Below are 26,489 nucleotides of genomic sequence, written 5' to 3' on the forward strand. Positions count from 1 at the left end.
ACAGAGCTAGCTGCCCAAGACAGTTATCAGAGAACGTTTTCAGATGTATTTCGTATGACTGTCCGTCTCTATCCCTCGCAGTCAACCCATAGACATTCCAGGCTATATAGTCGATAGGTTAAAGTTGCCTCCTACTAGTACTGCATGATCTGGTCATTTCCGCGCTACTAACCGTAGAATTCATTTGAATAACTCTGCAACTGTCACAGCGGAGTCGGCTACCGGTAAAAACATCCAACAGTTAACAAGGTTTTACGTACACCTGTTATACGCTACAAGATAACTTCACTGTCACACTCAACTTCGATCTCAATAGAGACAATACTTTTGTGAATTGCAATGAACTCTCCCCCTCTTGCGACCACCAGTCTGTCTTTCCGATACACGTTCCACGGCCCGATAAATATCTCAGAGCTTTCCACAAGTTGTCGCTCAGTAGACGTATATCAGCCGAGAGCTGGAGCCTGACTGTTCATTACAGTTTTCTAATAATCTACTACCGTATTGAGTCATACAGCTTTCTGACGCCACCAGTGGCGTTTAGTCAAATGGTTCAAATGGCTCTGAGCACTATGGGACTCAACTGCTGTGGTCATAAGTCCCCTAGAACTTAGAACTACTTAAACCTAACTAACCTAAGGACATCACACACATCCATGCCCGAGGCAGGATTCGAACCTGCGACCGTAGCGGTCGTGCGGTTCCAGACTGTAGCGCCTTTAACCGCTCGGCCACTCCGGCCGGCGGCGTTTAGTCATCGTACAAATATTTCCTAGATCTTGTAAGGCAAATTTCAAGTAACATAAATTCTTAATAGTTTTTTCTTTCTTTTTTAGTGAATTACTGGCTATAGACAGCCCTCACTATCTGTAATTTAATGATATTGTGTCAGACCGTAGACCATGTAACAAGATAAAATGTTTATGAATATCGCGTAGTTATCGACACGTATGCGTTTTTATTTGCTTCACTAACACAATGTGCGCTATGGGGAACAACGTTTTCGGACACCTTTCTCTTTCGTCCCAAACAGACCACTGAGAATGCTGCTGCATTTGGGTCCACCTTTTATTTACCCACGTTTTTGGACACCTTTCTCTTTCGTCCCAAGCAGACCACTGAGAATGCTGCTGCATTTGGGTCCACTTTTTATTTATCCCACAGCAGGGAAGTTACGAGTTCCTAAAAGGTGGAATCTCTTGTTTCAAATCAGCCACTCATTGTTTTTACGACAGCAGACAAGCTCCAATGGCGTGCGACGTCACGTATTCTTATGCTATTACACGCAAGGTTTTCCGTTAGAATCCCTGCTATAAAAGAGCTGCCTGAATAGTGCTTTAATTTTCAACCTGAGCCTTTATAAACATTTTGTGCAAAGTGTTTCCTTAATATTCTAGAGGAAAGATATCTCGTCAAATTGTGTACATTGTGTTTTCTAGTATATATTTTCACGAGATATTTTATGTTGGTTATTTCTCTCTTTCCGAATTTGAAGATAGAAGTTCGCCGAAACGCTTTTTAATCATTGACGCGGAAGACGTATGTACTGTGTAAGTAACTGTTAGTTGTGGAACTGTATCATAATCGCTGATTTCTTACAAGGTATTACAAGCATCGTGATACGAATTGCAAAAGCCTGTCGACCAGGAAATGATTTCGAATCTACAGTATACATAATTATAAATAACCCTTCATAAAACAGTTCACTAACTCAAAACCAATACGCGAAATCCGTTAGGAACTGATCGAGGATGTGATTCGTGCCTTAATTCCAACTGTGGTTCAAATGGCTCTGAGCACTATGGGACTCAACATCTAAAGTCATCAGTCCCATAGAACTTACAAGGGAACCTCCCCATCGCACCCCCCTAAGATTTAGTTATAAGTTGGCACAGTGGATAGGCCTTGAAAAAATGAACACAGATCAATCGAGAAAACAGGAAGAAGTTGTGTGGAACTATGAAAAAAATTAGTAAAATATAAAAACTGAGTAGTCCATGTGCAAGGTAGGCACCATCAAAGATAGTGCGAGTTCAGGAGCACCGTGGTCCCGTGGTTAGCGTGAGTAACTGCGGAACGAGAGGTCCTTGGTTCAAGTCTTCTCTCGCTTGAAAATTTTACTTTCTTTATTTTCGCAAAGTTGTGATCTGTTGATTGGTTGGTTGTTTGGGGAAGGAGACCAGACAGCGAGGTCATCGGTCTCATCGGATTAGGGAAGGACGGGGAAGAAAGTCGGCCGTGCCCTTTGAAAGGAACCATCCCGGCATTTGCCTGGAGCGATTTAAGAAAATCACGGAAAACCTAAATCAGGATGCCCGGACGCGGGATTGAACCGTCGTCCTCCCGAATGCGAGTCCAGTGTCTAACCACTGCGCCACCTCGCTCGGTGTTGTGATCTGTCCGTTCGTTCATTGACGTCTCTGTTCACTGTAATAAGTTTAGTGTCTGTGTTTTGCGACCGCACCGCAAAACCGTGCCATTGGTAAACGAAAGGACGTGCCTCTCCAATGGGAACCGAAAACATTTGATCGCAAGGTCATAGATCAACCGATTCCTCCACACGAAAACACATCTGATTTATTCTATACGACACTGGTGACGGCATGTGCCTCACATGACAGGAATATGTTGTCGACCCACCTAACTTGTACACTTGGCGAATGGGTAAAAAGATTCTTCTACCTTGTCCGATTTAGGTCTTCTTGTGGATGTGATAATTATTCCCAAAAAAGTGATGAAAACATAAGAGTTTGTCACATAAACTGAAAATACAGAATTAAACTTTTCACTCGAGGGAATACTTGAACCTAGGACCTCTCGTTCCGCAACTGCTCACGCTAACCACGTGACCACGGCGATCCTTGGGTCCCATTGTCCTTATTGTTGCCTATCTTCGCATAGACAACTCAGTTTGTATATTTTACTAATTTTTTTCATAGTTCCACACAAGTTCTTCCTGTTTTCTCGATTGCTCTGTGTTCAGTTTTTCAAGGGCTATCCACTGTGCCAACTTATAACTAAATCTTAGGGGGGTGCGATGGGGAGGTTCCCTTGTTAGAACTACTTAAAGCTAATTAACCTAAGGACATCACACACATCCATGCCCGAGGCAGGATTCGAAGCTGCGACCGTAGCAGTCGCGCGGTTCCGGACTGAAGCGCCTAGAATCGCTCGGCCACCTGGCTGGCTCCACCTGTGGTCCTTGGGTCTGAGAAGTGTAATCTAACCGGCACAGTACTAGGGTGAGGTGTGAAAAACTAGTGAGTAGAGAGCTCTCTTTGACGTAGCACTCATACTCAGAGGTCAACGTCATCTTTTCGTCTGGCAGGGATACAAGATCCCGTTTCCCTTCTAACTGGCTCATAAAGGAGATGGCCACCAAGTCTACTAGGGGACTGCCAGAACGGTTGACGTAGTTGGGGATATTCCTGCCAAATTGACGTACTGCAAGTCGTTGTGGACCTGCAGTTGCTGTCTGGGTGTGGAAGCTGCCTGATTACACCGACGACGTGCGGACCTCGGATGCCGCGCAAGACAGATAGTGTGAGTTTGTGTTTGATGGCAGTAGCTCATTTTCCATCGGACCTCACACCATGCCCTTAGGCCAGGTGGGAATTTCGGCTTAGTTAGGGGATGCATATCGCAGTTTGCTGCGATTCTGTCGGGAATGACTGATGATGCTGATCGTCCATCTCGTGCTGGGGTTTCGGAAGAGGCGACGGAAGGCCACTGGATTTTTGCAGCAGCTATTCCGTTAGTGAAGTGCGTGTCTGCCCACTATCTAGGCGAACGCTTGCCAGTCTTAGCATTTAGGTAATGGTGGCAAGTCTCCAGCATAGCGAATGTCTGTCTAAGACTCGCAGCCATTCCGGAACTATGGGCGCTGCCGGAAGTCTGGAGCATGTAGCGCTGATCGGGGTTTGGTTGGTCGGCTGGTTGATTCAGATGGTTCTAATCACTATGGGACTTGACACCTGAGGTCATCAGTCCCCTAGACTTAGAACTTGCGACCGAACCGCCGAATCTTTCCATCAGTAAATGGGGTATGTTCTCAACTGACTCGGTTGTTTTAACCCCCTCCACTGACGGAATGACCCGCTTCCTAATTCCGTATGTATAAAACCAATACGGATTTGTAGCTGTCACGCCTTTGCGCTTACTGCTACGTATTTTAACTGTAAATAGCTCAGTCCTAATGGTAAGACGTAGTAGTGAATTCACGTTGTTAATATTTGAATACAGCACAGCTGCCACAAGCTCAGCTCACTTTTACTCCACTCCTACCCTCGCCATTGCACCACATTAACTAGGTGCTACGTGGACCTTGCTAAATTCACTTGCGTATACATTTTTGGCCGTTACTCGCCAGTATTTACCTAATGATTAGTACACTCCTAACCGGGCTAGGAGTGTCCTAACGGGTTCGGTCCACGGCCTACAGTGCCCTACAGTTCACACGGTAACACTGCCTACCTGACCCACTTAACTTGGTAGTGAGCTTATGTATCCAATCACCACTGCTAGCAGCAGTGGATAATCCTATCAGCACAAGGAGAGCAGCAGACTTACCGTCGAATCCTCCTGAAAATACTTATAACTACGGTCGCCAGCTCTGTAGGAGCAAAAGAATAAATCAATTTTTGGGCTCGTTTCAAAGTGAAATGGCTTGAGTTGAATTTAAACTTAATTCTGAACATTACTATTTCTGATCATTCTAGATGATTCTACAAAGCAAATACTCTCTCAGTTTCTGTGAGTTGGCTTGGTAATTACTACCAAGACAGTTTATGCAACTTGGGTTAACAAAATTCTATCCTTCAACTTATTTAATGATTTTGGATCTTACTCTTTGGACAATTGATACAGAATTAGTTAAGTGACTTTACTCGAAAGGTTACTCAGAAAAATTCAAGTAACTATAAATAGGCGACTCATTCTGGTGTGACCATTGCTCTTTTCAACATTCTTATACGCTAAAGTATTCTACAACCAAAAGAATTGTAAATGAAAGAGGTGATGGTGGCCTCAGTCTGATTTCATTATACTATGTTTGAGGTTACTACACTTTACAATGAACAACATGCGTCGTAATTCTACTCATTACTATATTCTGTCCTCTGCACTTGCATAAAAGAAAACTGGTATTCTCCTTTTACATGTATACAAAGTTCGACTTAACAATTGCAAGCAGTCTTGCCTTGGGTAGACGTGTCGGTGCTGGTGGTGAGATGCATGTGGCTAACGCTGCTCTTCACGCCTCATGCTCTTAATGGCGGCTGGAACTACGAGCTGTAGCACTCGTATAAGCTACTGCACGTCCGCCATAAAATCTGGGCGCAGGAACTCTTACAATCAGCTCCAGTGGCATAGAGGCGGCTTCAACAACCATTCGTCGCGTTTTACTCCAAAAACGGCGACGATATTCGCCCCTTCTCTGTTGCACAATCACTTTTGCGTCAGCACAGTTACGCACGTCCGATCACGTCAACACTCCCCAGGCCATTCCATTGTTCAGTCCCTGTGTCTCCAGCTACCTCTAGCTACACTCGTATCACCAAGAGTGGGGGCGTTCTACTATCACCTTTTTACCGAAATCATTTAGTATTTAAGAATATTTATATTTACTACCCTGGAGTTCATACCAGTCATAATAATTTACTACTAGCGCTTTACAACATTAAATTATACAGTAATAACTTATAATTACCAAGAAAAAGAATACATTTGACTCCGAGAGCTCAGTGCATTGTCTGACAGGTAGCGCTAATTCCCAGTTTCACCAATAGATGGCATCAGGGTGCATTCCCTGGCAGTCTCACACAAGCGCGCCCGTTTCCGACTCGCGGGCTCCAAATTACTGTCAGCCCACCATCATTTCAGTTCCGTTACAAACTGGTTAAACCTAACCAACCTAAGGATACCACACGCATCCATGCCAGAGGCAGGATTCGAACCTGCGACTGTAGCAGCAGCGTGGTTCTGGACTGAAGCGCCTATAGCCGCTCGTCCACGGCTGCCGGCGGTGGGTTGATTTGGGTGAGGTGGCAAAACAGCAAGATCATCGGTCCCATCGTAATAGGAAAGGATGGGGAAGGAAGGCGGCAGTGCCCTTTCAGAGGAACCATCCCCACATTTGCGTGCAGCGATTTAGGGAAATCATGGAGGTTTGAACCGTCGTCCACCTGAACGCGAGTCCAGTGTGGTAACCAATTTGCCACCTAGCTCGGTGCTGATAGGAGGAGGCTCAGCAGTGTGTATTCAGTAGTTCCGTCCAAGGAGGACGTCCACTGGGCTGGAGCGAGACCTCAAAACATTCATTAACTTCTTCAGTGCGATTACCTTGGAGGGTGAGGCTAGAGTTTTCTTCCTTTTGAAGTTGAAAATTCGAACCATGAGGTCTACTTCTCACTTTGTGAAATGTAACGATGAAGACTGCTGGTGTATTATTCTGTTCCTCCGACCAAGCTAAGTAAAAGCACTTGCAATTGAAAGCGCTTAGTTGAGTGTTACTATCGCTTGTAGTGGTCCTTATTCATAAAATCTTCCCCAAGGTCGGCTTCTACCAGATTTTCCATTCGTCTGTAAGGATTTGTGTTAGTATTTTGCAGCCATGACTTGTTAAAGTGATAGTTCGGTAATTTTTACACCTGTCAACACCTGCTCTCTTTGGGATTGGAATTATTACGTTCTTCTTGAAGTCTGAGGGTATTTCGCCTGTCTCACACATCTTACTCACCAGGTGATAGAGGTTTGTCAGGGCTGGCTCTCCCAAGGCTATCAGTAGTTCTAATGGAATGTTGTCTACTCCCGGGGCCTTGTTTCAACTGAGGTCTTTCAGTGCTCTGTTAAACTCTTCACGCAGTATCATATCTCCCATTTCATCTTAATCTGTGTCATCTTCCATCTCCATAATATTGCCCTAATGTACATCGCCCTAGCATAGACCCTCTATATACTCCTTCCATCTTTCTGCTTTCCCTTCCTTGCTTAGTACTGGTTATCCATTTGAGCTCCTGGTATTCATACAAGTGGTTCTCTTTCTCCAAAGGTCTTTTTAATTTTGATGTAGGCAGTATCTATCTTACCACTAGTGATATATGCATCTAAATCCTTACATTTATCCTCTAGCCATCCCTGCTTAGCCATTTTGCACTTCCTGTCGATCTCATTTTTGAGACGTTTATATTTCTTTTTGCCTACTTTATTTGCTGCATTTTTATATTTTCTCCTTTCATGAATTAAATTCAGTATCTCTTCTGTTACCCATGGCTTTCTACTAGCCCTCGTCTTTTTACCTACTTGATCCTCTGCTGCCTTCACCATTGCAGCTCTCAATGCTACCCATTCTTCTTCTACTGTATTTCTTTCCCCCGTTCTTGTCAATCGTTCCCTAAAGTTCTCTCTGTAACTCTCTGCAACCTCTGGTTCTTTCAGTTTATCCAGGACCCATCTTCATGAATTCCCACCTTTTTGCAGTTTCTTCAGTTTTAATTTACAGTTCGAAACCAATACATTGTGGTCAGTGTCCACATCTGCCCCTGGAAATGTCTTACAATTTAAAATCTGGTTCCTAAATCTCTGTCTTACCATTATATGGTCTGTCTGAAACCTTCCAGTGTGTCCAGGCCTCTTCCACGGACACAACCTTCTTTCATGATTCATAAGCCAAGTGTTAGCTATGACTAAGTTATGCTCAATGCAAAACTCTACCAGGAGGCTTCCTCTTTCATTCCTTACCCCCATTCCACATTCGCCTACTACTTTCCTTCTCTTCCTTTTCCTACTATCGAATTCCATTTCGCCAAGATTCTTAAATTTTCTTCTCCCTTCACTATCTGAATAATTTCTTTTATCTCGTCATAAATTTCTTCAATCTCTTCGTCATCTGCGGAGCTAGTTGGCATATATGCTTGTACTACTATGGTAGGCATGGGCTTCGTGTCTATCTTGGCTACAATGATGCGTTCACTATGCTGTTCTTAGTAGCTTACCCGCGCTCCTATTTTTTATTCATTATTAAACCTACTCCTGCATTACTCCTATTTGATTTTGTATTTATAACCCTGTATACACCTGACCAGAAGTCCTGTTCCTCCTGCCACCGAACTTCACTAATTTCCACTGTATCTAACTTTAATCTAACCGTTTCCCTTTTTAAATTTTCTAACCTTCCTACCCGATTAAGGAATCTGACATTCCACGCTGCTATCCGCAGAACGCCAGTTTTGGTTCTACCTACACCTCAGCATACGCTAATGCTGCCGACTTTCTGCTGGCTCAACACAGCACGTTGCCTTGTTGCCTCGTTTCATTTACGCTATAATCTCGCTGCTGCCCAGGAATAATTACCCTGCAGCTGTTCACATAGTTTGCACAGTCAAACACGGCGCTGCCGGAGTGACGCTGAAGTATCCAATCACTTTTCAAGTTTCAGGAAATGGGGCAAACACAAGTGAGCTTGTTATCATCGCCTGGCGATCAACTTAGTGGGGTTCAGATGGCTCTGAGCACTATGGGACTTAACATCTATGGTCATCAGTCCCCTAGAACTTAGAACTACTTAAACCTAACTAACCTAAGGACAGCACACAACACCCAGCCATCACGAGGCAGAGAAAATCCCTGACCCCGCCGGGAATCGAACCCGGGAACCCGGGCGTGGGAAGCGAGAACGCTACCGCACGACCACGAGATGCGGGCCAACTTAGTGAGCAGCGACGTTGCAGCTTAAATGGATCTTTAAGACTCAATGGGCTTGGCTTGATTCCATCATCACTGGGTCATGCCAGCGAGCAGCAAAGTGACACCATTAATGCACTCTTAGGTACCCGTGGTTCGAGTCTCGTCCCGGCGAACAGCCTTAATCCGCCAGGAATTCTCAGATCTGCGCATACTCCGTTATAGAATCAAAATTCCATCTGAAGTGTGTCAATTGTCCGCTGATCGTGCAGTCACACTGATTCTGCTGGCAAACCTTTCAGTTGTTTGGCTCGTGTCAAAGTTCTGCGCACCCGCTGAGTGACGGACTCAAAGTCTTGACTGAACGATGAGCTACTGTAGCAGACGGAGAAGAGCGTTCAGATTCCTTGAGACAGAGAAGTGACGACTTTCAGTGTGTATGAACGGGCGACATGAACGTGTGATAGGCAGCTGAAAATGTAACGTAATTGACGACAAAATAATTTTCTGATGTCCGTAGATTTTCATACGATATTGCAGTGTCTGTGTTATTCTGATGACAATGCTCTGCGGTGAAAACAGCCGTTACGAAACACATCAGATGAATTCACAGTTGCTAATAATGACGACCATCGGCTGTAGAATGGAATATGACAATCGTCAGAATAACACAGGAACTGCAGTATCGTATTTATCTGCCGATACCGGGCATGAGACTTTCAAGCGCAAAGTCTCATCTGTACGGGAATACACGCAATGGATGTGCGATTATAGATCGTAGGCGTATGGTTGACGACATATGGAAGATTCGGTGTGGCAGTGAGTCGTGCACGGATAGCCAAATGGTCAGTCGGCTTTCGGTCGTGGTCGCGTGCGGACCGACTCCACGTCTGGATAGTGCACCACCGACCGACACTTAAAGTAACATTCCAATCAGAACATGCACAACCACGCGCTTATGAAACTGAACAATTCATTCGCGAAGATGTACATCTGGACCCCCAGGAAGTTATAGGTATTCTGTTCTCTATCACTGGCAGTATCGCTTATATTAAGTTGACGACAGGAGAAGCATATGCTGAGGTAGTTCAACAAAACGCACACGGACACAAGCCCAAGCATTTTGATGGGCATATTGGAGAGCTAACGGTAGATCACGCTGATTTCGATCTTCGAACAATTCGGGTCTTTGAGCTCTCCTTCGAAGTGCCACAAGACGTGGTCGTCGAAGCTTTCCGATCCTACGGCAAAGTTGTGGGGCACATTGCAGAAGAATGGCAGGCGTTCACGACATACCACGTGTTGAATGGTGTCCGACAAATCAAAACAGAACCCTCCAAACGTGTACCATCCTATCTGCTGATAGGTGGCGTGCGAGCCATCGTGATGTACGATGGCCAGCCGCAGACGTGTGCCGGTTGCGGACAATAGGGCAATGTTCGGTCAGACTGTCTCCGCCGACGTTTGCTCCAGGTCCCGATCGGTGACGCAGCTCCCTAAGCGACGGTTGTTTCTTTAACAGACAGCTACGCCACAGCCGTACTCAGTCCCGATGTGTCACTTGAGGAAGCGCATGTTCTCTCCCTGGCACTCTCCACTGGAAATGACGGTGCTGCCACGGCCTCACCAGCACCATCTCCTCCGACGGCTACTGCACCATGAACTCCCCAGAGGTCGATGACCAGCCCGTCCGCCGCGATGGACATCGATGTGAGTGTGGCGCCTACTTCTGCTTTTCTTCAGATGGGCGCAACTTCGGACGTTGAACGTTCACTTTCTGATACAGAAAAGCACCTCCAAAAGCAGCGGTCGCCCCGAAAACGGAAGAAGAGAAGTCAAACGCCATCTGACGACACACGTCTTCATGTGGCATCACAGGCAGTGGAGCGGATACAAGACAGTGATCTCCCTTCGAGCGCCCTGTCGACAGAAGTGGCCGCTCATGATGTCCCATCTGAGGAACGATCCCACCCAACAAGGATGGATTCCGGGGAGGGAGACTCCTGGACCCCGTTACAGCAGGGTCACCACAACTCGCCCTCGATGAGTGCGACAGTAGCTTGCCACCTGTTCCAGTCTCCTGGGTTGATGTCGATGATGGAGCAGATCGCGATGGCGGCCCTTGGAGGTGCCTGACCCACCTTCCACCAAGTGATTGCGGCTACCGTGACTGCGCCGGATATTCCACGCCAGCCGGACATCTCTGCTGTGCCAATGGTGGCAATGGTGGGAGCACATCCACAACACTACCGCATCGTGACGATGAATCTGGTCAACATTTGGGCTTCCCACAAACCAGCAACATTCCGAGAGACCATTTACGCTATTGATGTCGACACTGCCCTCCTCCAAGAAATGATCGTCGCTGATTTCTGCGTCCCCACTGGCTTCACAGCACACATCTCCCAGTGGTAGTGGAGTCGCCATCCTCCTCCGTTCTTGACACCCTGCTGAAGATATAGTGTACTTTCCTGATGCTAGGGGCATGGCTCTCACGCTGTTCGGCGTCCGCATCCTCAATGTTTATGTGCCGTCCGGCACCAGTCGACGTCGTGACTGACATTCCTTCTTTGGTGACGAGGTAACGCCGCTTTTTGAAAGTCCCCTGGATGAAATGGTCTTCGGTGCCGATTTCAACTCGGCACAATGGCCTGCTGACCAACTTCCACGTCATTCCCCGTACGCAGCTCTCTCCTCATCATCGACAGACCTCAGCTTGTTGACAGATGGACAAAGGTTCAAGTGACCCTTGCAGGTTTCACATACTATACGGCGCATTCATCCAGTCACCTCGACTGTATATACCTCACACGTTCCATTGCTGCCAACACTCGACATGCCGAAATATGGCCTCTGGCTTTCTCTGACCACGACATCTGCGATGTCGTCCTCACTAAATGCCTTCGAGGTACCACCTCCTCACAGAACGCCAACGTCGTCGTCGAGCTCTCATCCACGCCCTCACCGATGAAGGACGACAATACACTACGCAATGCGCCATTGATTACTCTTTCTATTTTCATTTCCGCCTGCTGCACGCTTCCTTCCCACATCCACCAACTTTAATTGAGGTGGTAGCAGCACTGACTGTCACTACCATGCCAGAGAATGTGGGTCAAGAACTTCAGGAACAGAGTGACCTCCGATGAACTCGTAGATGGTATCAAGGTGGCAGCTGCCAACAAGTAACCTGGTTCTGACGGCCTCCCCCTCGATTTTACAAGTTTTTTTAGTTATCTTTTGGAACCTACTTGGACGTCCATCTGTCGTGAGCTGGTGTCACCCACGACGATGACCCCAGCCACCTTCCTTGATGGGGTCATCATCCTGGTCTCTAAGTCACATATGCGATCACGTATCTGTGATTACCGGTCCATCACTCTACTGAACACTGACATGAAACATTTTACCCTTTTGTTGGCCTCACGACTCAAGAAGACCGCAAGATACGTTACCTCCCTTGATCAGACTTCACTGGGCGGTGACAACAACATCCATACGGCACTTCGCCGTTACAGGGACACGATCGAGCTCGCGCGGTCACAACATTTACCTGGCGCATTAGCACCGCTAGACTTGTCAGTCATTCGACCGTGTCGACCATACCTTCCTGGAAACGGTCCTCCAACACATGGGTTTTCCGGTTCGTATAGTAACAGTGACAATGCGACTCTTGAGCGGTGCGACTTCAAGCATACTCTGTAATGGTCGCCTCACTGCGCCTCTAGCGGCGGAGCGCTCTGCCCGACAGGGTTTCCCACTTCCCATGATATTGTATGCTTTGGCATTAGAGCCCCTACTCAAGGGGCTTCGCCAACGCCTGGTGGGAATGACTTTGCATGGACACCGCTTCTGTTGTACAGCCTACGCTAACGATCTAGCCCTCTACCGCCGCAATGAAGACGATGTTCGCGCGGGTTTGCGTGGCGACATATGCGGAGGCATCGGGCAGTTCTCTTAACATTTCCAAATCAAAGGTTCTGCTCATTGGTGAGGGTATAACTGAGAGATATGTCGCTCCTCTAAGTGTGGCCACCAGCGTCCGCTGTTTGGCCATTGATTTTATGAATAACCTCCGTCGTTTAGCGGCAACCAACAGTAGACGTCTCCTCCAAACGATCCGGGCAGGCCTTGTGGACCACCGGCGTAGATTCCTCGACATTGTACAGCGTGCGCGTACATCAATGTTTACCACGCCTCACGCATCCCCTATGTGGCGCAAGTGTTCCCGGTTCCGATTACCCTCGTGCGTCATATGCTGATGGCAATGGGATCCTTTGTCTGTACCGGGATGTTATTTAAAATTCAATATTCCTCCCTTGCCCTCCCGCGGGAGCGTGGTGGAGCGGGCTTATTCCATGTGCCAGACAGAGTTACGGCACTTTTTGTTAGCTCCCAACTGAAAGTCTGGCGTCGCTGCCCGACGAGCCTGACCAGACTACTTTTGCATGAACACTCGCTAGTCTCCATGTCACTCCAAGTCATATTATCACACATTCCATCCCCCACCCCCTTTTCTCACTTTCGGCACTTCTTTCTTGAATTAAGGGGCTCCGGAACGCCCTATACTTGCAATGTTAAAATAACGCTTATAAATTACATCTTTCCTCACAAAGTATTTGAGGTAGGAAGTTGAACTTTTTACAGATTATTTGTTGGAATATGGGCTACAACTTAACACAGGGATTTTACAAAATTTTAGTTCAGTTATTAAAGATGATTTTTTTTCAATTGTAATGAAAATTCACAACATTTTTTGCAATTTTTTTATTTATATATTCAAAAATATACAGTTTTTTGGAAAAAGGCTGTGTTAAATTATGCAGAAGGTACTGTGTAACATTTACTGAAAGTTTGAAACAAATATGTTTGGAAGATCCTTAGAAAACATGTAATTAGTATGAGAAAATAAAAGTTTTGGGAATCGAGCGACAAAGATTGGATTAACTTTTTAGTGCATTCCAGGTCCATAGGATGGATTATCTTCATCCTCTGCAAACTCCTCCTCCAGCTTGCTCTTGTTCCTCCTCCTGTTTACTCTTGCTTGTATTTCTAGACTCTTTACAGCCCTGTCTGCAGCCCGAAGGCGTTCCTTGTCTAAAGCAAGCATCGCTCGTACCATGTTAGAACCTATCTTCATTCCCATATTTCTAAATACCTTTGGCTTTCCAACATTTCTATTTCTTAAAAGCCTTCAGAGGATTTCTAATAACTTTACTTTTACTCATTATCATACTTCAACAAAACAGAGACTCAAGAAACAGAATTAATTACGAATATTTTCGAGATAACGACAGAGTAAATAAACATGAAACAATCGACAATCACACCAGCGATATATATTGAATCATCACAGGTTAGCCACAATACATACTTTATCTCACATCACTAAAATGTACCTGATGAATACAGACGTTAATAATAACACCATTTGACAGCAGTTTAACAGCGCCACAGTGGGTCACGCCCATGTAGAACACATTTCTAAAAAAATTTAAAAATAGTTGTAGTCTTCGGAATTGAATAAATTATATATCTATTAAAACGCAAAAAAGTAAAAATTGAACTTTTCATGCTTTTGAGCCTTTCCGGCGCCCCTTAAGTTACATTCTGCGTTCCCTACCCCTTCCTCGTATACTCCAGACAAAGGCTGTACATGACGCATTACAAATGAGTGAAACGCGTAACCCCATCGAACGCAAGTTTCCCCAGATCATTTGGCGTCGTATGTGGAAAGCTGTGCATGCTGGTTATCTAGATACCAGCGTCCGGTCCACCTGGTATATCACCGTCAATGGCAAACAGGTCAGCCAGTTCCGTTTGCACCGCATCCGCCTCGCTGACGCACCCCTCTGTGTTTACTGTGGTTTAGAGGACACATCGATTCTCATGTGGTGCGTCGTCTGACTTATGGAGGCTCGTGCAGCGTATCTTGGCTTTTCTTACCCAACAGACAACTGCTCAGATCACTTTCCTGACGCATTTAATCCCGGATGTGATTCATTATCCCGCAACAAAAACGAACGCTGTTAATTGGATACGCGGTCATACGGTCCGCTACCTTTTTGACCCCGATGAGAAATCAGGACTACGTTATTGGACGTACCTTAACTATCGACACTGTGCACTTGTTCGCAATCCCAGATACAAGTAGTTCTTTTCCAATTTTCTACGGAGCGTCTTTCAGGGCCCGTTTTCTAGCTGGAACATCCAAGCCATGAGATGCTGATCCTTTTTTGCTGACATGATATTCTGAACGCACTACAAACGGAATCTCCGTTAAAATTTCGAGAAGACACGTTTGTATGTTGCACCAATCGGAAGGCGCTAGCGACTTCTGGAATTCTGGTACACCGACTAAAATAAGGAAAAAAACGGAATAAAAAAATTTTTAAAAATAAAAAATACGAGTAAATAAAAAATGGTAAGGCGACCGCTCGCGATAAGCGGGAAATCCGTGTTCGAGTCCTGGTCCGGCACAAATTTCCATTGTCGTCATTCCATTCTACAGCCGAGGGTCATTATTATTCGCAATTGCGAATTCGTCTGTTGTATAGATTTTTATTGTTCACGCTTACCATATGGCTGACTCAATACTTACTGTGGCTTATTGCTACGAGGGCAGTTCAATAAGTAATGCAACACATTTTTTTTCCCGGCCAATTTTGGTTGAAAAAACCGGAAATTTCTTGTGGAATATTTTCAAACATTCCCGCTTCGTCTCGTATAGTTTCATTGACTTCCGACAGGTGGCAGCGCTGTACGGAGCTGTTAAAATGGCATCTGTAACGGATGTGCGTTGCAAACAACGGGCAGTGATCGAGTTTCTTTTGGCGGAAAACCAGGGCATCTCAGATATTCATAGGCGCTTGCAGAATGTCTACGTTGATCTGGCAGTGGACAAAAGCACGGTGAGTCGTTGGGCAAAGCGTGTGTCATCATTGCCGCAAGGTCAAGCAAGACTGTCTGATCTCCCGCGTGCGGGCCGGCCGTGCACAGCTGTGACTCCTGCAATGGCGGAGCGTGCGAACACACTCGTTCGAGATGATCGACGGACCACCATCAAACAACTCAGTGCTCAACTTGACATCTCTGTTGGTAGTGCTGTCACAATTGTTCACCAGTTGGGATATTCAAAGGTTTGTTCCCGCTGGGTTTCTCGTTGTCTAACCGAACACCATAAAGAGCAAAGGAGAACCATCTGTGCGGAATTGTTTGCTCGTCATGTGGCTGAGGGTGACAATTTCTTGTCAAAGATTGTTACAGGCGATGAAACATGGGTTCATCACTTCGAACCTGAAACAGAACGGCAATCAATGGAGTGGAGGCACACCCACTCCCCTACCAAGAAAAAGTTTAAAGCCATACCCTCAGCCGGTAAAGTCATGGTTACAGTCTTCTGGGACGCTGAAGGAGTTATTCTGTTCGATGTCCTTCCCCATGGTCAAACGATCAACTCTGAAGTGTATTGTGCTACTCTTCAGAAATTGAAGAAACGACTTCAGCGTGTTCGTAGGCACAAAAATCTGAACGAACTTCTCCTTCTTCATAACAACGCAAGACCTCACACAAGTCTTCGCACCCGAGAGGAGCTCACAAAACTTCAGTGGACTGTTCTTCCTCATGCACCCTACAGCCCCGATCTCGCACCGTCGGATTTCCATACGCCTACGCGGATGATGAAGAAGTTATTGATGCAGTACGACGTTGGCTCCGACATCGACCAGTGGAATGGTACCGTGCAGGCATACAGCCCTCATTTCAAGGTGGCGTAAGGCCGTAGCATTGAATGGAGATTACGTTGAAAAATAGTGTTGTGTAGCTAAAGGATTGGGGAATAACCTGGTGTATTTCAATGCTGAATAAAACAACCCCTGTTTCAGAAAAAAAATGGGTTGCATTACTTATTGAACTGCCCTCGTAGACTTGTTGCTCACCTAGCTCTAAAGCTAATGCGTCGTTGTTTTGTTGCAGGGTCCAGTGTCGTTCAGCGGCGCCGACCGCGTTGGCATCTCAGCGTTCTACCAGGTACAAGGTAAAGTAGCGGCGCTCTATCACGGCTGCTTACTCTGTTCTTATATGTATCGGTGGTCCGGAATTCGAGCCGTATAAAGGTCAACTCAGCGTTCCAAGGCCGTACAGCCCATAATCGGTATGCCAATCTGGGAAATCACCGTGAGCATTGAGACAGTAATGCCACCAACGCGCCAGGTAGAAGATAACTGGTAAAACATCGTCTCCTGCTGCGTGAAGAAGACCGTAACTCCCGGATATAGATCATCCACCGACAGGAATCTTCGACCCTTCAAGGCCGTTTTGAAGAGACTGAAGGTGTGAATCATAGGAGGGTGGAGGGGGAGGGGGGGGGGAGCTCAGGCCTATAGGACGGGTTCTCGAGTCCCCCTTCAGTTGACATAGGTTATGCGTTATAGCATTTGCTATATGTGGACGTGCGTTATCATGAAGCAACAGTATCCAGCACAGACATGGTGCTCCATACACAGTGTTGATTCTCTTATGGTTGTCTGCAGGTGTTTGTCCATCGGCAGCAAAGAAAGGAGTAACTGCATGTTAGTTCTGTTTGGACATATTTGGTAGTAACATCGCCGTAGTTCACGTTTCCGCATTCACCACACGCACGCCAGAAAGACACGAATCTCACACTAATCCCTTGCCTACATGTCGGTGCTTACAAACCCGCACAGGAGTCGCGCTACGTTGCATATATGCTGCAGCAACGCGCTCAAACAGAAAATTTTTGATCGCCCATTATATTTTAGACATTCCCGAGAAGCAACAATGTGTTAAGCTCATTTTACGTATCTGCCTCATTTCCGGCAAGCAGACATAGGAATTCACTAGGTTTAGGTAGGCATGAACCTCACAGAATACAACGCAAATAAATAAATAAATGTTAAAAATTTAAAGTCTCAATACAACAGAATACAATATCGCGACTCAGCTGTTCTGGCTCCCATTATCTTCACCTCTTTTGAGACTCGCAAGTACTCCTTTTGCTTAATGGCTCTTACATTAAAAAAGGTAAACTGTCATCAAGTCGGAAGTTGTTTTGAACTCCACATTGCTTTACTAGGTATGATCCTGTCAGGGGTTGTATGCCGTTGCCCTCCTACGACCTTTGAACTGACTTACACGGGCAGTTGCAGGAGGAGCTACCAGTTTAATTTGGTCTCCGAATCAGGATGCTATTACGTTACATTCGGTACTCTGCGAGTTTGCATTCTGTAAGCATGCTGGTTCCAGAATATTTTTAATATTTTGATTCTTCAGTAGGGCGGAGACTCGATAGCCTGAGTATCCGTTGATTTAACGACCTTCACCGCTGTTTGTGAAATTATTTTCATGCAGTAATATTTAGCTCTTAGCAATAATGTTATCTTCATCCCACGCTAAAATATATGAGTTCTCAGGTTTTACGACCTACGCTTTTTCAGCTGCACTTATTTCTGCAACAGTTACTGTACTGCTATCTCCGTTCTTGATAATTCAATAATTTCTGTCGCATTCCAGGGACAATACATTCCCGGGACAATACATTAAACTGAAAAAGAAGCACGAAACATATTCTAATAGTTTTCAGTTTTTGCATCGTTCATTTCATATGCTCTGTTTTCCATTGCTGTGCAGATTCATCATTTCTTACTTATTTTAGTAATTTCTCTAACCCACTGCTAAGGCAGCCGTGGGAACGAAGCAGCGATTAATTGTTTCCAAATTGAATTTCCTTTTTGCAGCGAACTGTGCACTGATATAAAACTTCGTCGCAGATTAAAACTGTGTGCCTGGCTGAAATTCAAACCTGAGAGATAAGGTACTGGCGAAAGGAAAGCTTTGAGGACGGGTTTTGAGTCGTCCTCGGATAGCTCAGTTGGTAGGGCATTTGCCCGCGAAAGGCAAAGGGCCCAGGTTCGAGTATTAATCTGCCAGGATGTTTTGGACGATTAATTACAACAGCGAAACTTTGAATAGTGAAAGTTATAAATGACGATAACTGAAGTACTCAGGATGACGAATAAATACTATTAAAAAACAGTTTTTTTTATATATGGCGTATGTCTCTTCTAAGCGCTGAATTATGTGTCGAAGTGTATCGAGAGCGTTCGTGGGGTTCATATTGTCATAAACGTGGCAAGCGCATCTCTCGATGATTCCAAAGTGCGGTTTTATGTAGGAGTGCGTTTCGTTACCTCCATCACGTGCTGAAACTACCGTCTTTGCGAAATAGTTACTGTCTTTAGGACGATAACTTATGTATTAACACACATGGTGCCCAAACGGAACGACGGAAAGTACTGTTGCTGAGAACCATCATAAACGCCTTACAGTGGCCGGTTGTTAGGTGGAATTCACATATAATTCGACTGAAATCATGTTCACGCGTTGACATGAGCTGCTGAAATACGAGGCGTGTGTTTGAAGTAAATAGCGGTTTGAATTAAAAACAAAACAAGTAGAGTTTCCTTAGCAGTTCTACTTTTACATGAAAACCTACTCTTTATTCTACTTTTCTGCGAAATTCCCACCAATATTAAGGCACTTGTACCGTACAACCACCACTGAATAACATCCTCGTAGGAACCTGCTGCCTGAGTACAACTTTCGATAATTTGAATGTTCTGTAACAATTGCGTAAAGCACATTTTTGACACTTCTGACCGATGAGATGGTACCGAAATGGGTGAGAGCTTTAAAAGGTGACTTATGAATGTGCATGAAGAGGAAGGAAGTCGGCTATTTTGAATCATTACTGATGATCTGGTGCAGAAAGTTGATGAAAAAATGGGAGAGAACAGATTCTTTACGACTTTGCCGTTATGTGATGAGTTTCCTCAGGTGTCAAGAAGTGTGCTTATGCAGTTGCTACTGAACGCTTAAATCGTCGAAAATTATGCTCAGGCGGTAGATTTGCAAGAAGATTGTATTCAAAGCTGGCTGTACGACCCGATATGTGCCTTAATATTGGTGGGAATTACGTAGAAAAGTAGTTCAATGTAGTGCAGGGCTTAACAATTGGCCGATTTTGAGCGCGAGTACTCGCGTCTGCTCAGGCACGTGCTCGCGAGCAGCTGCAAGGTCGCGGAGTAGGGAGGGAGGGGAAATGCGCGCGCACGTTTGAATGTGATCTCGCGTTCTTAGCAGATTTAACTAGCCATCTGAATGCTTTGAACATTTCACTACAAGGTAAAGATTTGCTAATTACTCATTTCATAGATTGAATACGAGCATTTAAAATGAAATTGACCCTTTGGGTGTGTCAGCTGGAAACAGGAAACCTAGCTCATTTTCCTAAATTATCATCCATGCAAGATGTTCACAAAGACTGTGAACGTTATTCACATAGTTTTGTTGATCAGCGCTTTCAAGATCTGACAACACTAGACAGTGATTTTGATCTGTTCTCTCCATATTCAGCGAATATTTAAGAGATTCGTCCTGAGCTGCTGCAAGAAATTATTGAACTGCAGTGTGACAGAGAATACAGAGACAAATTTCAGAACAAGAAAAACATTTTGGAATTCTACAGACACTTCCCTCAGGATAGATTTCCTCGTTTGCACAAACTGGCGGCTACAATAATATCAATGTTCGGTTCCACGTATGTTTGCGAACAACTGTTCTCTGCAATGAAATGTAACAAGACGCGCCTGAGAAACGCATTGTCTGATCGAAATTTAAACTGCACGCTGCGCCTAAAATGCACAAGAACAATTACTCCGAACATAGACGCAATTGTAAAGGGCAAAAAGTACAAGATAACAGAGAATCCCACACTTCAGTGACACCTTTTAGTATGTAAGAGTTCACAAATTAATGCGAATGTAGAGGCATACACTAAGCTAATAAAATTATGTGGCACGTGTACATTCTTTTTTATTTGTTTCATTTGTCGCAGTAATAATTCGTGGGTGATTTCCCTGCAGGTGGCCGCGGATTTACATGACTGGCGGCAGCTGTTGTGTGCCCTACGTGACTTTCCCCACTCTCCGCTCTGGTCCGGTAGTGGGGGTAACGTGCTCGCGCTGCTCCGTGCTCGCGCCTTGCTGCTCAGAGCTTGCTCCGCGAGCATGTATGTTGTGAAGCCCTGATGTAGAGCCTTTCACGTAAAAGCAAATTTGCTAGGAAAAGTCTACCTGTTTTATTTTTATTTCTAAACGTTACTCCTTACAAAACACACCTCGCTTTAATTGTAATATTTATAGTTTATGGACAGCCTAGTAATAGCTTTCTCAGTACCAGTAAATTTAATGTCAGGACTCTGTACAAAAATGTTAGTAACACAACACGTTAGGAAGCCTATTCTTAATTCACCATATGCGACAGTGGATTAATCTCTAGCTCATCTTTACGATCTGACGATGACAGGAACTAATCATGACATAAACTTCACTGATGATCAGCCTGAGACTGCCGTCATACGAACGCCGAAACGGTCACCGCCAACATCGTTCTAAGGCTGCTACTTTTACAAATCAGTATGGCAGACTTTTAGAGAACTTAAGATCAAATGGGACAGAAGGGATAGACCACTTTCAGCCAGAATTTCTAATATCATTGGGGGAAGTGGCAACAAAAACACCATTGACGTTGGTGTGTAGAATGCATGAGTGTGGCGATATACTACCTGACTTTCGGAAAAATATCATCCACACAATTCCGAGGACACAAGAATAATATACAGCAGAATAGAAAAGAAAATTGAGGATGTGTTGATGACGATCAGTTTGGCCTTTGGAACAGTAAAGGCACCAGAGGGGTAGTTCTGACGTTACGGTTGATAATGGTGCAAGATATTCTAAATTCTGGTGAAAATAGGGTTAAGTTATAGGGACAGACCGGTAATATTCATCTTGTACAAGAACCAAGAGGGAATAGTTAGAGTGGAAGACGAAGATTGAAGTGCTCCGATTAAAAGGGGTATAACATAGAGATGTATTTTTTCGTTCCTACTGATCAATTTATACATCAAATAAGCAGTGTTGGAAATAAAAGAAAGCTTCAGGAGTAGAATTAAACTTCAAGCTGAAAGGATATCAGCGATAAGATTCGCCGATGACATTACTGTCTTCAGTGATCTGCTGAACGAAATGAACAGTCTAATGACTACAGAATATGGACCGAGAATATATCGGAGAAAGACGAAAGTAATGAGAAGTAGCAGAAGTGAGAACTGTGAGAAACTTATCATCAGGATTGATGGTGATGAAGTAGATGAAGTTAAGGAATTCTGCGATCTACGGAGCAAAATAACATATGACGGACGGAGCAAGGAGGGCATAGAAAGCGGACTAGCATCCGCAAAAAGGACATTCCAGATCAAGAGAAGTCCACTGGTATCAGACATAGACCTTAATCTCAGGAATAAATTTCTGAGAATGTCCATTTCTAGCGCCGCACTAAATGGCAGTGGAGCATGGACTGTGGGAAAACCGTCTGAACTCGCTGCGGAATGAAATTTAACTTTCAGTGGAACTTACGTGTGGATAATTCCTTACCCTGTTTGTAAAGAGCTACAATACTTTCAAGCCGGCCGGTGTGGCCGTGCGGTTAAAGGCGCTTCAGTCTGGAACCGCGTGACCGCTACGGTCGCAGGTTCGAATCCTGCCTCGGGCATGGATGTGTGTGATGTCCTTAGCTTAGTTAGGTTTAATTAGTTCTAAGTTCTAGGCGACTGATGACCTCAGAAGTCAAGTCACATAGTGCTCAGAGCCATTTGAATCATTTTACAATACTTTCCCTTCTGATGTTTTCCCGAAGTCTTCTACCACTACTAGGACGATTATCCATCAACCCTCTAATCTTCCTTTGAAGTACAAAATGGCAGCTGTTATGCCGCTTACACAGCGTACCGCTTAGAAAGGAAGCATTTCAACGTGAATAACGCATTATTCACTATACAAGGTGATTCTTACTAACGCTTAAGAACCTCTGAGGCGACCTAGATAACACTGAGACAAGTAATTTCATACGAGACACATGCAGTCGCAAATGTCTGAACATACACAAAAAATGGATGAGATATGTTGACCATGTGACGTCACCAATTGATATTCCTCACCAACAAGTGTGAAATGGTGTCTCTATAGCTGTTCCAGGCTGTCGCGAATGCAGGTGGCAGTCACGTTGAACAACGTTTAATCTGGAACGAAAACATGGCGCGCAATTAACAAATGTTTCCTTCTCATGTGGATATTAAAGTGTGTTTCTTTCAATGGTTTATATGTTATTTCTCTTCCGAATGTCCTTAAAAGCGTTTCCACATAGTTTCAGGGTCCTGATATCACTAGTTTTTGATGGATGTCGCCTCAACTAGCGAAAGTTTAATTATAACTAACCTGTATCAGGCACTAGATGTCTATGCTCGATCAAGCATTTCCCGTAAATTACTGGCCGGTGGTTTGCGGACGTGGTGTTGGAATCCGATTTGCGTCCTGTATGTCTTCCTTCGGATTTATATCAGACGAAATTTTAGTCAAAATATCAACGTATGTTCATTATCTTGGTCATCAGACCAATGTATCACGACTCTGGTCTTCTGACACGGACAGTTATACTGCTGGAAGACGACATCATATTTAGGTGGAACATCAACCAAGAAGGGATGCAGGTAGTCCGCAACAATGTTCATGTAGTTCACAGCTGTTACCGCACGTTTCAAGGAAGACCAAGTGCCGTCCCCCATAGTATTAGTATTACAACGATCTGCGTCATCGCGCCGTGTACGTTTGATGCTTGTGTTCCCCCCACATGCGATCGTCGACCTGATGTGATAAGAAGCGTGATTCATCAGATCAGACGACACGTTTCCATTGATCAGCGGTCCGCTCTCTCTGATCCCTCGCCCTTTGCAACCGTAGTTGACGATGCCTTTAGGTCAACAAGGGAACACGTTGAGCTGACTGCTTTGAAGACACATGTTCGACCCATGGACGACATCGTAATAAGCATACTTGGCGTAGAGAAACAACTGAAGGAGAAGAGAACCAATAAGTCACCAGGTCCTGATGGAATCTCAGTTCGGTTTCCTAAAGAATGCCCTACAGCATTTGCAATAAACTTACAGTAGCTTGCATTTATCGTGAATATCTTGCTCCTGCCCAGCGCAAAGCGCCAAGCGAATGGAAAAAAGCGCAGGTGACTCTGTTTATCAGAAATGCAAAAGAACGGACCCGAAGACTTACAGACCAATGTCCCAAATATCCGTTTGTTACGGAATCCGTGAACATTTTCCCGGTTCACATATAATAATTTTTTTTTATACGAAAATGCTTATGTCCACGAATCAGCATAATTTTAGAATGCATCGCCCATGCAAAACTCAGATTGCCCTTTTCTCACGTAACATACAGCGAACTATGGGTGAAGGACAATAGGCAGGTTCTATATTCCCAGAATGAGATTTTCACTCTGCAGCGGAGTGTGCGCTGATATGAAGCTTCCTGACAGATTAAAACTGTGTGATGGACCGAGACTCGAACTCGAGACCTTTGCCTTTCGATGACATGTGCTCTACCATCTGAGCTATCCAAACACGACTCATACCCCGTTCTCACAGCTTTACTTCTGCCAGTACCTCGTCTCCTACCTTCCAAACTTTGCAGAAGGTAAGAGACGATGTACTGGCAGAAGTGGACGGGGCGTGAGTCATGCTTGGATAGCCCATATGGTAGAGCAGTTGCCCGCGAAAGGCACAGGTCCTGAGTTCGAGTCTCTGTACGGCACACAGTTTTAATCTGCCAGGAAGTTTCATATTAGCGCATACTCGGCTGCAGCGTGAAAATCTCATTCTGGAAACATCCCCCAGCCTCTGCCTGAGCCATGTGTCCGCAATATCCTTTCTTTCAGGAGTGCTAGTTCGGCAAAGTTCGCAGGAGAGCTTCTGCAAAGTTTGGAAGGTAGGTGACGAGGTACTTGGAGAAGTAAAGCTGTGAGGACGGGACGTGTGTCGTGCATGGGTAGCTCAGATGGTAGAGCACTTGCCCGCGAAATGCAAAGGTCCCGAGTTCGAGTCTCGGTGCGGCACACAGTTTTAATCTGCCAGGAAGTTTCGGGTTCTATATTTCTTGATTTCTGGAAAGCGTTTGACGCGGTGCCCAACTACAGGTTGTTAAAGAAGGTGCTAGCATATGGATGACATTCACAGATATGTGAGTGGCTCGAAGACTTCTAAAGTTATGGAACCCAGTATATTGTCCTTGATGGCTTGTGTTCATCAGGGACAAGGGGAAGTGTGATAGCACCGATATTATTTTCTATATACATAAATAATTTGGCTTGCAAGATGGGCAGCAATTTTTGACTGTTTGTGGGTGATGCTGTGGTGTACGGCAAAGTGTCGAATTTGAATGACTGTAGTAATATGCAAGATCATTTAGACAAAATTTCTAGTTGTTGTGACGATTGGCAGCTATCTCTAAATGCCGAAAAATGTAGGCTGATGAGGGTGACTAGGAAGAATAAAGCTGCAATGTTCAGACACAGCATTAATAGTGTCGTGTTTGACATAGTCACCTCGTTTAAATATCTGGACATAACGTTGCAAAGCGATATGAAATGAAACTAGCATCTGACGATTGTGGTAGGGAAGGCAAATGGTCGACTTCGGTTTATTGGGAGAGAATTCTAGCAAAGTGTGGTTCAGCTGTAAAGGAGGCCGCATAGAGGACGCTAGAGTGAGGCTGCTAGATTTGATACTGGTAGGTTCTATCAACACCCAAATGTTACGGATATGCTGCGGGAACTCAAATGGGATTCACTGGAGGAAAGGCGACGTTCTTTTCGAGAAACACCATTCAGAAAATTGGAGAACCGGCATTTGATGGTGACTAAGGGACGACTCTACATCTGCTAAAATACGTTTCAAGTAAGGACCGCGAAGATGCGAGAAATTAGGGCTCAAACGAAGGCATACAGTAGTTTTTCCCTCGTTCTATTTACGAGTAGCACAGGAAAGCAAGTGATTAGTCGTGGTACGGGGTACCCTCCACCTTGCGTCGTAAGGTGGATCGCGGAATATCGATGTAGATGTAGATTTGAAATAAACTGTGTGCTCTGAAACACATGTGCCAGCACCAGCACTGATCTCTGACGTCATAGCTGCTGCTGGCATCCGCCTATGCACAGCAGGCAAGTCGCCGTCTTCCACATACTGTGATGAGGTGTGGACGTCCGACATCTTGCCGCCTACTCACGACCTCAGCGAGCTACAGCCGGCTCGTACAGATGCTTACGACAATAGCACGACTGAAATACTGAACTTGAAAAGAATCCATGTCCACTGGAACGACATGTGTATTTGTTACTGTTTCTAAACACTGTCAGTAAACACTTGGTATAATACTGAATGATAGTCTCATCTCAATATTCAGCTGACTATAATCTTCGATATACACTTTTGGCTTCTAGTTCGACTCGCGTTGCTGGATGTGAAATAGGACGTTGGTATCCTTGTAGGCGACTGATGACCTCAGAAGTCAAGTCGCATAGTGCTCAGAGCCATTTGAACCATTTTACAATACTTTACCTTCTGATGTTTTCCCGAAGTCTTCTACCACTACTAGGACGATTATCCATCAACCCTCTAATCTTCCTTTGAAGTACAAAATGGCAGCTGTTATGCCGCTTACACAGCGTACCGCTTAGAGTCGATCAGCTTTTCCGTTTCCTGTATGGTCCTTCTCAACACTGACAATTTTCCCTCTGACAAAAGTCGATTTGTCAGTGAATTACACCATTCGTGTTCTCTATCGTCTCTAGAAGGGTTCCCCAGTCGTCTTTGCTCTACTTAGAAA

At 45.0% G+C, this 26,489-nt stretch overlaps 1 protein-coding gene across 1 annotated transcript in view; it reads left to right on the forward strand.

Annotated features, from left to right (window-relative positions):
* LOC126092634 (gamma-aminobutyric acid type B receptor subunit 2) overlaps nt 1-26,489 on the forward strand; it is a gene marked incomplete at its 5' end in the record, with an annotated part of 461,219 nt that overhangs the window by 243,730 nt on the left and 191,000 nt on the right. Inside the window, one exon of the mRNA XM_049908357.1 lies at nt 16,654-16,714. Within this exon, the coding sequence (XP_049764314.1) occupies nt 16,654-16,714 (61 nt within the window). The remainder of the gene's footprint in view (nt 1-16,653; nt 16,715-26,489) is intronic.

Source organism: Schistocerca cancellata, chromosome 7 (assembly GCF_023864275.1).
Source record: "Schistocerca cancellata isolate TAMUIC-IGC-003103 chromosome 7, iqSchCanc2.1, whole genome shotgun sequence".
Taxonomy (NCBI): Eukaryota; Metazoa; Arthropoda; class Insecta; order Orthoptera; family Acrididae; genus Schistocerca; species Schistocerca cancellata.